The sequence below is a fragment of the Pollachius pollachius genome (assembly GCF_949987615.1).
Source record: "Pollachius pollachius genome assembly, chromosome: 13".
In the NCBI taxonomy this organism is placed as follows: Eukaryota; Metazoa; Chordata; class Actinopteri; order Gadiformes; family Gadidae; genus Pollachius; species Pollachius pollachius.
In genome coordinates this window covers 6,855,823-6,870,082 of record NC_136946.1, presented here as the reverse complement: position 1 = coordinate 6,870,082, position 14,260 = coordinate 6,855,823, and the positions used below count along the sequence as shown (strand labels likewise).

Sequence of the window (14,260 nt, the reverse complement as noted above, 5' to 3'; positions counted from 1 at the left end):
TCTTCATAAAAAAACGTGCCCAACAACACACACACGGGCCCCCACACCTCTTCTCTTGTTGCTATGCCGGTCGATAGCTCTTAAAAGACGCTGCATTATTAAAAGAACATTGAGCGTTTATAGATATTTAGAAGGCATTAAATATGAATCACAGCTCAGCAGACAATTCAATTGTTTATCCATTTCTAATTTAATTAGAGGCCTTTATCCAGCTATTCAGCAGTCACACAGAACCAGAAAATCAACCCACACAAGCTTGTATTAAAACCTTTATTGCTCAAAGGTCCGGCATCTGTACAGTGACAACAAAAAATACACGGCGGCGGTTAACTTACTTTTAACAATCATAAACCAGAAATGATCCAAAGTTTGTTTAAAAAAAATTCATAGGAAAAAAAAATAGAACTACTAAATGAAAGACTCCCAACTGCCATGTCTAGCAGGAGCCTAGGGCGGCATCGGACCCCTCATAGGAACGCGTGGAGGCCCGCCGGGGGGCCGGGGGGGCATGGGAGGGCCCCGCTGGAAGCCAAAGTGAGGGGGCCGTGGGCCACCGTAGCCGGGCGGGGGCATAGGCGGAGGGGGTCCTCTCATCCCCGGGTGCATCGGATGGCCTGGGGGAACCAATGAGGGGAGAGCGGGCGTTAACAGGTGGGCGACCGCCTCCACACAACGCAGATGTCGAGCGCCAAGAGGTCCGACTGCCCGGTCCTTTCTGCTGCACGGTTGGAGTTCACCTCATTTGTAACAGGAGAGACGCCCACCAAACTGGTTCTTCTTTTTCGAGCTACTCTGCACTCTTGTCAATGTTGGTTTAGAAACCTGGGGTGGCAGCTTGTGAATACTTTCTCAAATTCGTTCCGATGGGATCGTGTGCTTTGATTTTTCTCAGCCTCGTAAGCCTGTAAGTGCTTCTCTCTATGATATGGACATCATTTCATGTTTCTCTGGCAGAAATGGGCGGGCATGTTGCTTTGAAGCACCAGGATGAAGAGTTTGTGAACTGAAATAAGAAGCAGCTGCATCTCCTGGCTTCGACTATTGTTTCTATGACAACTGGCCATGTGAGCTCCCAGATGAACAGCGCGCCTATAACTTCATGTTAGACCCGCAGGAATTGTAAGCAACTAATGCAGACAAACATTACAATAATTGATACGTTCCAACCTACCCTTTTTCAAACTTAAACGTTCCTTGACATGTCAAAGGAACCGCTGTCAAAGGAAAAGCACCACTCCCAGAGGGATTCAGCTTTTTGTGGAGCCTTTCCATCTAGTCGTCCACATGTGACCAAATACACTCTCTCCTCATTGGGAGCAATTATAGACAGGAGCAGGTGCTCGCACCAAAACACTATGTGGACATGGAGCCTTAATGGCTTGGGATATAAAGCACCTGCCACATGAAAACGCAAATGTCTCAATTGCTATCAGTTGTGGCACCTAAAAACAATATGCACCAAGTAATTTTGGAGATGCAATGCAAGGATCCCTTTTTGTTTTGTGGTTGTTGAATTTTAACATTTGCCGCTAAAATAATCGTCCAGCTATAGACACTGAGTATATCCTTTGAGCCTGAATATATTATTAATATCCTCTGCCAATCAGACTTCCTTGGTGGCAGTGATGTTTATAAGAATACATTGCCATGGAAAAAAACGATGTTCTCTCAAGATTCTGCTCAACTTGAGTGTTGTGCTTACATCACTAATGCTAGAACTGTGAGTGCTTTTATCTCCATCGTCCCTTTCACGAAACAGCTGTAAGTAGCAAGCATCTGGAAGCGCCGTGTGGCCATCTCACAAAATGTCCTGGAATATTTAAACGCAAAAGGTTGGTTCTGTCTTGTTTTTTATGAATTAAATTATGATTTTGCGTTGTTATTTTATAGAACAACCATACAACTGGATAATTCATGCATGTTTATCAGATTACTACAAGTGAGCCAGGTTCAATGGGCTGAATCACAGTATTTCCCTCATGTCCTTACGAGGCCTTCAAAACCCCACGACAACCGGGAAGCCGTTGTGAACTCACCCATGGGATGGTAGCCTCGGGGGGGCATGCCCATGTGTGGGTGGGGGGGCATGCCGGGTGGGGGCGGCGCCCGGTGCTGGTTCGCTCCGGGAGGGTGGGGCGGAGGTGGCACCATCCCCGGGGGCGCGTGAGGCGGCATCTGCATCTGCATACCTGGGGGGCCGAGGGGTTCAAAGGTACGGTTTAGCCAACAGTGTCGCCGTGCCGTCATGGTTAGCACTGCTACCGTGCACCAAGAGGGGTTCCTGGGTTCGAACTCAGGTTTGCATGGTCAACAAAGCATGCACGTTAACCCTCCTGCCCTGCCCATGACCAAGGCTAGGGCACCACATCTGGTGTTGGTTCCCGGGCGCTACCCTGGGGCAGCCGCCAGCTCCCAGCATAGTTTGGGTTGAATGCAGAGAACGGGTTTACCCATGGGATAAATAGAGGTAATCTATATATTATCTTTAGACCCAGGTGGCTGGAGCTAGTGGGGTCCGGGTGTTGTGCAGGGGACTATGAGCTTGTTAAAAATGTAGGTCAAATGCAGTGTTTCCTGGGATATAGACAGCTGCCTCATTTCACACAATAGCTATTTAGATTCATGTGGTGTCCAAACCTCTCCTTCAGAATTGGTTAGAAATTCCAGTCATGTAATTTTCTTGTTTAGCTTAACAGATGTTAGAAATATGAATATTGTAGTAGGTGGTGATTTCTCCTCTAAGTTGTCAAAAAAGAACAGATAACACAGACTTGCGTAGAAATGGAACATAGGATTCCAGTGTTTCCCCCACGTTCACACAGCAGCGGCGCATCGCCGCTGCTGAATTTTGTCCGCCGCTGCAATAAAAATCCTTCTCCTAATTTTTTTTTTTTTTTTTTTTTTTTACATAGCTCCTTTTAGAAAATGTACAGCGCGTAACGTCAATTGCGCAGCACGCGGCACATCGTCACGTAACCAACATCAAAGAAGAAAAATACACAGCGAGTGTGGCAGTTGTTGGCAGTAGGCTACCCTACACGGTTGCAAAGTTACATTGATTCTAGCAGTAGCGAGTGAAGCGGAAGATCGAAGAAAGAAGGAAAGAGTGAGCCAGACAGAGAGAGACAGACAGACAGACAGACAGAGAGAGAGAGAGAGAGAGAGAGAAAGTAAGTTGCTAAAATGTGTCGCTACATGACCACCAGTGTTAAAAACCCTCTGAGCCCAATCATTTTATTGTATCTATAAACCGCAACCTCCAAGCCGTTTTTCCTCTAGTATTGTGTGTGTGTCTGTAGGCCTATGTGTGTGTGTGCGTGTTGTCGCTCTTTTTGGGATAGCATCCATGTTTAGTGTTTAAGCATTAGGCAAAAATCTGTAAATAAATTGTGCAAATTATATTTGCGTTGTGGCATTTTTTGTTTAAATATTACTAGACAAAAATACAAAAATCTGTAAATGAAGATACAAAAGGCAAAGTTACAACACCAATAATCCCATCTAAAGTAATACACAGGACTGTTTGAATAGGATTTAAGTGCATATTCTCCTCTCAAAGTGCACCAGATTCATGCATTCCAATGTAAAGGGTACAAAAAAATTTTGGCCTGGGGAGCATGCCCCCGGAGCCCCCTAGAGGGTTCGGGGACCACACCACCGCTGCTGAAAAAAATCCTGCGGGAAACACTGGATTCTTTGAAGCTAGAATTTATGCAAGAAATGTCAAGACCAACTCGGATAAATTTTCCTCAAAACGATAACTCCAAAACGTTCCAATTTGTAACGTCAAAGGCCAGGCTGGAACACGTACCGTGGTGCATTCCCGCCGGTGGGAAGGGGGGTGGTCCGGGCGGAGGCCCAGAGCCCCCACCCTGCTGTCCCTGGGAGCCTGCATTGGGGGGCATTTGCATGCCGTGGGGCATGCCCGGAGGCATCGAACCTGGGGGAGGAACGGGCGGAAAGGCACCGGGAGGTGGCATGCCTGCAAGGAACGAAACGGTGGAGGCTGCTGTCAAAAACAGTCCTTTCATCAGTTTATCATGTGCAAAAATATGACTTATGGATATGTTGAGCTGAGATTTATACTTCATAATTGACTAGGGTCTCTGATGGCACCCCAAACACGCCGCGGCATGGCGATTGACCTTCATTAACACACGATCCTGCTTCCTAACTACATTCTGACAGATTGTCAATTGCCTCTCCTGCCCTCCCTCTTGACTGACAACAGAGGCGACCGAGGCACCGTCGACATTTCATTTGGCTCTCCAGCAAGCACACTTCTGAAGCGCCTTCAGCCCTCAACCATGACACACCGGAGCTTCTGGGGAGCTGCTGAGAAGAACCTCCCCCCGCCCCCCACCCGTCGCCCCAAGCCTACCTTGCATGGACATGGTGGCGCCCATCGACGTGAGCACCGGGGTGGACGCCGACGGAGGGGGCGGGGCGTCGGCGAACAGCTGATGGGGCCGGTCGGCCTGCGAGAGCGGGTTCTGGGCGGCGAGCAGGCGCTCGGCGGCCGAGCCGTGGCGCTCGCCCTTGGAGTCCTTCTTGAAGGCGTAGGACACGGTGATGGGCCGGTTGCACAGGTACTGGCCGTTCATGGCCTCGATGGCGGCGTCTGACGCGTCGAAGCTGGCGAAGTTGATGAAGGCGTAGCCCTTGGAGTTCCCCGTGTCGGGGTCCCGCATGATCTTGGGCGTCTGCAGGATGACGCCGAAGGCACTGAACGTGTCGTAGAGCAGCTTCTCGTCGATCTCCGGGTCCAGGTTGCCGATGAAGATGTTGGCGCCCACGTCCAGGTTCTTGTTGTGCGCCGACGCCTTGTTGACCCGGATGGGCTTGCCGTAGAGTTTGATCATGTTCATGATCTTTATGGCATAGTCTGCGTCTTCCTCGCTGAGAAACTCCACAAAGCCGTAGCCTTTGAGAGAGGTGAAAGGGGATTTAGGTTAAGGTTCTCCACACGTGTGCCTTGTTGTAATATACATTATGTTTGCGTGTTTCTGTTGCTACCCACCTTGATGTTGTCCCGTGACTCTGTCTTTTGGCATGTGTGTGTTGACCACAGGTCCGGCCTGCAGGAAGAGCTCCCATAACAGGGGCTCTGACACCTTTTCATCGAGGCCACCCACATACACAGTGGCATCTGGCAGAAGATGAACAGTAGCATTAATATACTTGTAGATAAATTTGGAATTCAGCAGGCATACTTCTATTCACGCCACCTACGCATGCGTGCTTAATGTATTCACATACATGTTTACATGTTTGTATGATCCTCATTTTCACCATATTGTTACCTTAACTGTCTCTTGTTTGTCCGTTTTATGTACCATTGGCATTTACTTTCTATATGAGCTTTACTGTATTTAATGACTGTCCTGAAGAAGTAATGATTTCCCACAAATTATGTTGTTTAAAAATGCTAACAACTAGCAAGCTAGCTTGATCAGATAGGATACGCTCAATAAACTGAGTTACAATACCATTAGGGTAGCAACATTATGGGGCAATCCTCTCACAGAATACACATCCATAAAATAACGTAATGTTCTGCCTAGGACGACGGCACATATCAGTGTTTTACTTTATAAACTGACAACTTTACATTCATTCATACAACGGAACACAAACGAAAACCCATGTGTTCCTGATGAGTAACCGGCAAAAAGTAGCTAGTGGCGTTAAAGTTATGAATCCTCACCAAGGAATCAAACAGTCACTACAGTAACTAGTGTATTTATCCAGAAGTTTTAATAAAATAATGTTCCAATTGCTTAAGTTACCTTGATTCCTTTCTGAAATTGGTCCCGCCGCCATGTTGAATTAACGAAAGGCAAGCGCCTCAAAACTCTGACTCCGCCTCTTCCGGTGCTGACTCGTCCTTAGCGGAACTTCCGTGTAGTGATGACGTTTCTCTGTGGCTTTTCTTCACTGTAATCAGTATAGATTACTATTTGTCGATTATTTGATATCATGGTCTGTATAGGTGTCGAATTATATGTTGAAATAAATAAATACAATGTACACAACAGACGGAGCGTTTGTGAGACGTTAGAGCTGCAAATATTAGATATGATGATGATATGATGTGATGATAGCTGGTTCACAAGTAATCATTGTAACGAAAATCTGTGTCTATTATTAGTATTGGAGTAGTGAGAAGCATATGTGATCCCATTGTCAACTGATTATGTTGGACGAGTGCGTTGTGTGTGTTTGTATTGTTTATTAAAGGGCCCGATTGTGTGTTGATTGGGCCCCAATACCGCTAACCTGGTACAACAGGGGTCCTTTCATTTATGCAATATGCAAATTGTCACCCATTCAGTTTGATGTAATCTTTTTCAGAGCCATCAGTGTATTGCACCTGCATAAAGAATAGCATTTCCTCTGAAAATGACCTGACTTATAAAATAGGAAACTACTGAACAGTGAAAGGAAACTGATAAGCTTTGGTATATGCTTTTATTTTGTTATTCCAATACAAACTTTCGGTAAAAACATGGAATACAAATATTGGCCATACAAAACACACACAAGATGGTCTTATGAAACACTGCAATAAAAATAATAACAAAACATATAAAACATCTAAAGGCATGCATCAAAGACAAACGATGAAAATATCCTTGTATAAAAATGGATGGTAACAGGAAAAATATGATCCTATATAAAATATCACAATGTTTGACTTTTTTGTGGAAAACAATTTTCATGGTAATACAGAGGTTGTGCTTTATCAAATATAACAATTTCACAGTCGGCAGAAAAATGCACATAGCATTGTAGATCGAATACGTACTGCCTTACTCAAAAACAAATAGGTACAATATCCTTGTTACTTAAATCTTTTAAATTCCTATTTAATGGGATTTCCACCAACTGATATCATTTTGTAATGTCTATTTATCAGTTATCAAATTACTTTATTTAATCTTTTTGCTATGGATAACATTTTGACAGGTAGTTTTGGCATTCTTCTTGAACTGGATTGGGGAAAGTTGCTAAAGTCGATGATATTAAAATATATCTTTTATACGTTTTCCATTTAAAAATGTCCTTTTAAATGTAGTCAGCAATTTTTTTTTTACATTTCTAGCAAACAAAAAGGAAAAAAAATCCTAATTCAGCAAAGTTTACAATATTGCCGCAAACTCAAAAGTATATCAAATAGTGCTGTCCTTCATAGTTATAGTGACCATATTGTTAAAGAATATCAAAAGTGGAATAAAAAAGTATGTTCTTTCCTCTTTTCTTCAATAATACATTTGATATAAGTTCCGCTTGATTGTAACTAAAAATACCCCAAATACATGTTACTTAGAACAACTTGTTGAGTTGTTGGCATTATGTGATACAACCCCATAGGTTAAACTGAAAGGTAGTACCTTTTAATAATGTTTTTTTAGAAGCACAACATTCCATAGCAATTGTAAAAAACCTTTATCGCTGTCTTTTTATTGCTATTATTCCTATGCTGGGAAAGTTGATGTCTTTGACCATAAACTGCAGCTAAGATCCAAGAGAAATGGATTTTCCCTTCTGTGACTTACATAACTTCAAATACCTCCGTTTTATCAAAGCCACATGCCAACCAACCAACATGGCCCTGATTGATCACAAAAGGCTTTTTTCAAATGCCTTCATAAATCACCCAATACTGTTATGAAACACAATGTAGATACAACAAATTTGTCAAAACATCATATAAAAGAAAATAGGCAGAAATAGGTCCATAGCGATGGCTAACTGCATATCTCACAAATCATACTTGAAGATGATGAAATAACTGTTTGGTTTTTCATGACAGCTTTTAGCTTTTAACCATTTCTTCCTTCCTCGACTCCAAAGCTGAATCACAAGTTTGAAAGCCAGACCAAACACAATAGGTAACGAACTCCAACACACAAAATACCAAACTGCTCTGCAAGCTGCTCAGAGAATTCTTTTTAAAATCTCAACCCTCGTATTGATTCTGCAGAAGCAAACACTCCCACGGTCCATGTGGGAACATTGCAGCACTAAAACCAAGCACAATCATTGTAACACATGTTCTTCACAACGAAGCACAATAGAAAGTTTAAGGAAAATTGCTCCAAAGGCCTCGTAGTATAAAGTATTAAAAATGTACAGTACATTCTACCTATAATGTGGCCCACGATCCAGAAACATGACGGTGGCATTAGAGTAATCAAATCCTGAAAGGATGTTGTTCCCAGGGATTTCTTGATTCAATACCTGAGCTTTTGATGATAGCCAGCTAAAATCCTTTGCTGCACACTTAGAGACTGTCTGGTCATCGCTCAAAAACAGCAAGCAAATATTATGAGCGCCAAGGGGGAGAAATTGGTTTCGTCATTCCTTGGCGTTTGATCCATTTTTACTTAAAGGGTCCTATAAATACATTCACAGATGGGAATGGAAAGCATTATGCTCTCTATGGCTCTAGGATGTGGCTGTGGTTGTAAGCAGGTGTTTATGTTAAACCAAAGTAATGGACCCTTTTCACATCAACATCGTAGTTGGGTAAACACAAGTCTGCAAGTTTGTAACCTTCAGTCTGTTTCTCCTTAGGTTATACCAGTGCCCTAGCAATATAATCGACAAGAAAGTTACTATCTTGTGCACTGGCATAATTCATTCAGTAATTTATAATTTCATAAACTACCCAATGTCTACCCCACCTTTCTGTTAACTTCCCCCTCAAACAAATCCCTATTGTCCAGATGGGTTTTTCTCTGTCTAAACTAAGGCAAAATAGGCAATAAGTAGATGTACGTAACTAGTGTAAATATCAGGTCCTTCTTAAACACACACATGACGCAAATCAAAATGGAGTATGACACATCACCCCGGATTACACTAAAAAGACCAGTGCTCACATACGGGTACGCGGTCACGGCATCCTGCAGAAGCCGGGGTTGGTTCTGTCGGTGGCCTGTCGGTGGTGGGGGCGGGGCTTAGTGCGATGGCAGCGTGGCGGCGTTGGCGGCGTTCAGCTGGCCCACCGCCAGCATCAGGATGTCCTTCTTCTCCTTGTGGAAGCGCAGCTCGCGGCCTGCCAGCCGCGCCTCCTCCAGCTCCCGCTCCGTCGACGCCAGCTCGCGGCCGATGGCCCCGGCCACTCCCTGCTCCCGGTTCACCCAATCGGCGGCCATCTGGGTGCGCATGTCATCGTCCAGCGCCCGGTTGGAATAGTGAGCCAGCACCTCCTGTGAAAGAGCCCCAGAATGCATTGCTTGAGAAAGAAGGGAGGTGGCGGTCTCTGTTAGATACCGTTGGGTCCTTAAGGTTAAGTTATGGTTCCCAGTCGACGCAACGCAATGACCACGCAGATGCTTCGGATGCTTTGGCTCTGCGTCCATTTTAAGGGAGCGGACCAATCACAGCCCTTGCTGCTGCGTCGCCTCAGCTAAAGAATAAAATTTTTGGGTGGCGTGCGTCCGGCCCTTGCGTTGCGTCGACGTGGAACCATAACTAAGCCTTTACTGGTCGTGTGACCGTTGACCATTGATTGATTCACACATGACTGGGTTCTCTGTTGGAAGCATCTGACAATCTGTAAACATCATGTGACCACATGTGACGCCCATGTTCCGATGACGTGTGTGTTGTGGTCACATGACGCCTATGGCCGCAGTGATTACCTGTCTGGAGCATTGCCTTTCCCTCATGGCCTTCAGGCTCCCGTTCCAATGCAGCAGTTGAAACACTGTCATCAGCTCCTGAAACACAAAACAGCTTGTTGGTCACGAAACACATCTGTGAACCATTATGAAACCATTATGTCGCTACCAACTGAAATTCGATGCCTTGTTGCAAAGCTACATTTGCAACAAGGCTCTTGTGCTCTGTGTCATTAGTATAAAAGTTTTTTACGAACACGGCAAACATCATCATTTATAAACGATAACCTGTAAATGGCAGGATAAGTCGATAGGCTCTGGGATTGATACCCAGTGTTCACAGCCAACCTGTACCTCCTGTGCCTTGTATATTGCCAACCCATACTGAAATACAGAATAACAAAAGTTTATTATATGCACCTGAAACTCCAGCATGGATTTCCCTTTATTGGACTCAAGCATGAAGCGGAACGCCCCTATTCCTGTGCTGGGGTTATCCGCCTCCTCTCTGTTCCCCTGTGAACGACAACCACACATGAATCATGAGTGTGACGGCATAGGTTCACGATGCTGTGGAGTTTGCGGTTGTATTTTACAAATGGAAGTTGGTATGTGTTGGTGCCTTTCTGGTGGAAAGAGCTACATATCTCCAAACATTCTGCAGAACTACCTCAGTAACTTTAAAAACATATCTTCGAGTGTAGAGACTAGCACAACTCCTGCCTTGTACTAAACAACAGCCAACAACTTATAGTCGTTTCTTTCAAAACTCGGTCATGCTGAAGCAAGAATTTTTGTGATGGATTAGTGTGTGTAGTACGCTTTCAATGTTCTCCATCTTACTTGTCAATCACTTTGGAGCCAAGCCTGTGACCACGTAAATGTAATGTCAATTCGGAGGATTGTCATATTAGCTAACCCCCACGAAATGTAAACCTGAAGCAGAACCTACGTTGAAGGAGGCCAGGGCTTCACACACACTCTTCTCGATGAAGTCGTCTGTGATGCGGCGGGACGGATGTTCATTAAACACCGAGTTCATCAGAGCGATCTTAGCCGCACTGCGCCTGGCCTCGGCCTTGGTGGGGCAGAACTGTCAAGATGAAGAGTTCCTCCGTTAGACTTTAGGGTAACCTCTGCTTTTTGGGCTGGATTTTATAAAGGGAGATGATGGAATTGGTCCATTTGATGTGATAGTAAGTATGTATTTTGGAGTACCATCTGAATGAGCATTGCTATTATAGGATACTACTTATTATTAATTGATAAGGTTCAGGAAAATCATATGCTGGGATTGTCACAATAAATTATTAGATGATGTTCATTGTATATCAAACACTACACATGTTAATATGGTAGAATAGAGCTTAACAAAGTAGTTCTTGTAGCTAGGGGCTTACTAGAATTACATCAATCAGTCCAATCCAACTAAATCCTCAGTTCAAATGTCTGCAGAGTTTTAGCAAATAAGCCTTGCAGCAAACTCACAGACACTCGTGTACACAGACAGGCACGCATTAGGACCTTAAAGCCAGTGTCTCTGTGATTGATCTTAAATCCATTGAACAGAGAGGATTAGCCTGTACCCCCCCCCCCCCCCCCCCCACCACGCACACACACACACACACGCACACACACCCCTTAACTTACCCACCAATCAAAACCCTGTCCGACTAGATCGGAGCCACAGACGAACCACGCACCTGGAAACTGCCGAAGCAGCTGCCTCCGGGCAGGCTGACGTAACAGACGTAGGGCGGGCTGCCGGATGGGACCATCTCGTAGACCACCAGGGCGCCGTTACGGAGATCCGCCCCTCGGGTCAGCTTCATCTGCCAGAACTCCTGCAACGCCTCCACCACGTTCACTAAGAGGGAACAGGAACACGTTACAAAGTTACATTTACATAGTTGTGTATCAACCTCCACCACGTTCACTAAGAGGGAACAGGAACACGTTACAAAGTTACATTTACATAGTTGTGTATCAACCTCCATCACGTTCACTAAGAGGGAACAGGAACACGTTACATAGTTACATTTACATAGTTGTGTATCAACCTCCACCACGTTCACTAAGAGGGAACAGGAACACGTTACAAAGTTACATTTACATAGTTGTGTATCAACCTCGACCACGTTCACTAAGAGGGAACAGGAACACGTAACATAGTTACATTTACATAGTTGTGTATCAACCTCCACCACGTTCACTAAGAGGGAACAGGAACACGTTACAAAGTTACATTTACATAGTTGTGTATCAACCTCCACCACGTTCACTAAGAGGGAACAGGAACACGTTACAAAGTTACATTTACATAGTTGTGTATCAACCTCCATCACGTTCACTAAGAGGGAACAGGAACACGTTACATAGTTACATTTACATAGTTGTGTATCAACCTCCACCACGTTCACTAAGAGGGAACAGGAACACGTTACAAAGTTACATTTACATAGTTGTGTATCAACCTCGACCACGTTCACTAAGAGGGAACAGGAACACGTAACATAGTTACATTTACATAGTTGTGTATCAACCTCCACCACGTTCACTAAGAGGGAACAGGAACACGTTACAAAGTTACATTTACATAGTTGTGTATCAACCTCCACCACGTTCACTAAGAGGGAACAGGAACACGTTACATAGTTACATTTACATAGTTGTGTATCAACCTCCACCACGTTCACTAAGAGGGAACAGGAACACGTTACATAGTTACATTTACATAGTTGTGTATCAACCTCCACCACGTTCACTAAGAGGGAACAGGAACACGTTACAAAGTTACATTTACATAGTTGTGTATCAACCTCCACCACGTTCACTAAGAGGGAACAGGAACACGTTACATAGTTACATTTACATAGTTGTGTATCAACCTCCACCACGTTCACTAAGAGGGAACAGGAACGCGTTACATAGTTACATTTACATAGTTGTGTATCAACCTCCACCACGTTCACTAAGAGGGAACAGGAACGCGTTACAAAGTTACATTTACATAGTTGTGTATCAACCTCCACCACGTTCACTAAGAGGGAACAGGAACACGTTACAAAGTTACATTTACATAGTTATGTATCAACCTCCACCACGTTAACAGTAGCATGTCACATAGTTATGTATCAACCTCCACCACGTTAACAGTAGCATGTTACATAGTTATGTATCAACCTCCACCACGTTAACAGTAGCATGTTACATAGTTATGTATCAACCTCCACCACGTTAACAGTAGCATGTTACATAGTTATGTATCAACCTCCACCACATTATCAGTAGCATGTTACATAGTTATGTATTAACCTCCCCCACGTTAACAGTAGCATGTTACATAGTTATGTATCAACCTCCCCCACGTTAACAGTAGCATGTTACATAGTTATGTATCAACCTCCCCCACGTTAACAGTAGCATGTTACATAGTTATGTATCAACCTCCACCACGTTAACAGTAGCATGTTACATAGTTATGTATCAACCTCCCCCACGTTAACAGTAGCATGTTACATAGTTATGTATCAACCTCCCCCACGTTAACAGTAGCATGTTACATAGTTATGTATCAACCTCCACCACGTTAACAGTAGCATGTTACATAGTTATGTATCAACCTCCACCACGTTAACAGTAGCATGTTACATAGTTATGTATCAACCTCCACCACGTTAACAGTAGCATGTTACATAGTTATGTATCAACCTCCACCACGTTAACAGTAGCAAGTTACATAGTTATGTATCAACCTCCACCACGTTAACAGTAGCATGTTACATAGTTATGTATCAACCTCCACCACGTTAACAGTAGCATGTTACATAGTTACGTATCAACCTCCACCACGTTAACAGTAGCATGTTACATAGTTATATATCAACCTCCATCACGTTAACAGTAGCAATTTACATAGTTGTGTATCAACCTCCATCACGTTAACAGTAGCAAGTTACATAGTTATGTATCAACCTCCACCAGTTAACAGAAGCATGTTACATAGTTATGTATCAACCTCCAACACGTTAACTAGGAGGACAGGAGCACGTAACATAGTTTTGTATCAACCTCCACCATGGTGACTAAGAGGGTACAGAAGCACGTTTAAATCAATAGAACCACTCTAGTGGTACTATGTCTCACAAAGACATTGACTAAAAGTGGACAGCAATACAAACAATTTGTTCATTGCGTCGCATCAAGGCTGACTCTATCTTTTGGATGACCTCAACTTTAGCTTTTTCATTGACATCAAGAGTAAGATGTCAGACCTGTATCTCCCACAGACATTGATTAAAACGGAGACAGCAGAAAAACAGCAATGCAAACAATTTGTTCGTGGCTTCAAATCAGTGTTGATTCCATCTGGTCATATTTTTGATGACCTCAACGAAAGCGTCGAGATTGACATCAAGAGAACAATGTCAGTCCCGTATCTCCCACAGACCTTGATTTAATGGGGACAGAAGAGGCAGAAGCAGGAACCAATTGTTCACCGTCTCGATGTTGATAACAAGTATTAATCTTTTGGATGACATTGTCGAAAACTGCTTTCAATTATGAGTGAAATGAAATCTATTGTACAGCTTAAGCAATGCTTGTATTGTCTTTCAGCTAAATACAGT

The 14,260-nt window shown here is 43.8% G+C and overlaps 2 protein-coding genes across 2 annotated transcripts in view; both read right to left on the bottom strand.

Moving 5' to 3' along the window:
- Positions 1-281: 281 nt before the first annotated feature.
- On the bottom strand, positions 282-5,854 carry sf3b4 (splicing factor 3b, subunit 4). The gene is made up of 6 exons (XM_079750121.1): positions 5,790-5,854; positions 5,021-5,149; positions 4,382-4,924; positions 3,812-3,982; positions 2,037-2,189; positions 282-614 (listed from the first exon to the last, which is right to left on the bottom strand). The coding sequence occupies exons 1-6, from the start codon at positions 5,821-5,823 to the stop codon at positions 448-450; spliced, it is 1,197 nt and encodes a 398-aa protein (XP_079606247.1). The 5' UTR covers positions 5,824-5,854; the 3' UTR covers positions 282-447.
- Positions 5,855-6,504: 650 nt separating this feature from the next.
- lix1l (limb and CNS expressed 1 like) overlaps positions 6,505-14,260 on the bottom strand; it is a 9,033-nt gene continuing 1,277 nt past the window's right edge. Inside the window, exons 2-6 of the mRNA XM_079748948.1 lie at positions 11,336-11,499; positions 10,585-10,725; positions 10,053-10,148; positions 9,654-9,731; positions 6,505-9,218 (exon numbers count right to left, since the gene is read on the bottom strand). Of these exons, the coding sequence (XP_079605074.1) occupies positions 8,967-9,218; positions 9,654-9,731; positions 10,053-10,148; positions 10,585-10,725; positions 11,336-11,499 (731 nt within the window). The 3' untranslated portion in view covers positions 6,505-8,966. The remainder of the gene's footprint in view (positions 9,219-9,653; positions 9,732-10,052; positions 10,149-10,584; positions 10,726-11,335; positions 11,500-14,260) is intronic.